Consider the following 1,562-nt stretch of genomic DNA (forward strand, 5'->3'; position numbering starts at 1 on the left):
GGCCACTCCCAGGCTCTGCAGCCCGGCAGCGCTGGGCGGCTGCAGGGTCCCGTGGGTGCCTCTGCTCACGCTGTCTCTCCTGTCCCAGCGGGAGGTGGAGATCCTCATGTTCCTTAGCGCCATTGTGATGATGAAGAACCGACGCTCCAGTGAGTTGGCTGCTGTGCTGGGGCAGGGGAGTGGGGGATGCTTATGGGGCCTTCCCCAAGGAGCTGAAGGGGCTGGGATCCGGAGGACCAGATCTGGCCCTCCCTCGGGATTCCCCCTGGTCTTCTGGGGGGATCTGGCCCCATCTTCTGTCCCTCTCTCCCTTCCGCAGTCACCGTGGAGCAGCACATCGGGAACATCTTCATGTTCAGCAAAGTGGCAAACGCCATCCTCTTCTTCCGCCTCGACATCCGCATGGGCCTGCTCTACCTCACGCTCTGCATAGGTGAGACCTGCAGGGGGGAGCCCAGAGCAGCGGGGGCAGTGGTGGTGCCCCCTTGGCACGGCACGGCCTGCCCTCGGCACCTGCTGTCCCTCCTGTCCTACATGCCACCCGTCTGAAAAGGTCGGAGCTCCCTCTTGCCATGGGGCTGACCCCTAGCCTTTGTTGGGGGAGGAGGCTGCGGGTGTAAGGAGTCTCCATGGGCGAGGAGGGGCTGAGGAAGCACCTCGATGGGGACTTCTGCCTGCCCCAGGGCTCGCTCCGCCTTGGTGTCCCCAGGCTGCCCTGGGGAAGGAGTAGCCTCGTCCCAAGCCTGGCCTGGGCCTTCTGGGGGTGGGGGAGCTCAGGGCTGCTGTCATTGCAGTGTTCCTGATGACCTGCAAGCCCCCCCTCTACATGGGCCCTGAGTACATCAAGTATTTCAGCGACAAGACCATAGATGTGAGTATCTCCTCCCCGGGGGGTGCTGGGGGCTCCGCCTGCCGTCCTCCACTGAGCCCTGTGCCCCTGTGGCAGGAGGAGCTGGAGCGGGACAAACGGGTGACCTGGATTGTTGAGTTCTTTGCCAACTGGTCCAGCGAGTGCCAGTCCTTCGCCCCCATCTTCGCCGACCTCTCTCTCAAGTGAGTGGCGCCAGCTGGGGGCTGTGGCAGGGCTGGGGCTCGCTCCCGGCCCTGTGGCACGCACAGCCATGTGCCCCATCCTCCCCAGGTACAACTGCTCGGGGCTGCACTTTGGGAAGGTGGATGTCGGCCGGTACACGGATGTCAGCACCAGGTCTGAGGGGAGATGGCCTGGGCAGCAGGGCCCGTGGCAGGGTAGGGGTCTGTGGGAGCCCCCCCAACTGCCTGGGGCTCATTGTTGGCCTCCCCTCTGCCACAGGTACAAGGTCAGCACCTCGCCCCTCACCAAGCAGCTGCCCACCCTCATCCTCTTCCAGGGCGGGACAGAGACCATGCGCCGGCCGCAGATCGACAAGAAGGGCCGGGCTGTCTCCTGGACCTTCTCTGAGGTGGGTGGGATGCTGCAGCCCCCCGCCTTTGGGGCAGGATGGGGCTCGGCAGCCAGCCGGTGCCCTGTGGGGGGCCGGGTGTCCCCGGGGGGGCCGACGCTGCCTCTGGGCCGCAGGAGG

At 65.9% G+C, this 1,562-nt stretch overlaps 1 protein-coding gene across 1 annotated transcript in view; it reads left to right on the plus strand.

Annotated features, from left to right (window-relative positions):
- The first annotated feature begins 22 nt into the window (after nt 1-22).
- Nucleotides 23-1,562, plus strand: part of TMX2 (thioredoxin related transmembrane protein 2) — a 3,230-nt gene continuing 1,690 nt past the window's right edge. Inside the window, exons 1-6 of the mRNA XM_035897916.1 lie at nt 23-149; nt 320-433; nt 795-871; nt 947-1,053; nt 1,142-1,207; nt 1,313-1,554. Of these exons, the coding sequence (XP_035753809.1) occupies nt 107-149; nt 320-433; nt 795-871; nt 947-1,053; nt 1,142-1,207; nt 1,313-1,554 (649 nt within the window). The 5' untranslated portion in view covers nt 23-106. The remainder of the gene's footprint in view (nt 150-319; nt 434-794; nt 872-946; nt 1,054-1,141; nt 1,208-1,312; nt 1,555-1,562) is intronic.

This window comes from Egretta garzetta, unplaced genomic scaffold (genome assembly GCF_000687185.1).
Source record: "Egretta garzetta isolate BGI_Z169 unplaced genomic scaffold, ASM68718v1 scaffold937, whole genome shotgun sequence".
Taxonomy (NCBI): Eukaryota; Metazoa; Chordata; class Aves; order Pelecaniformes; family Ardeidae; genus Egretta; species Egretta garzetta.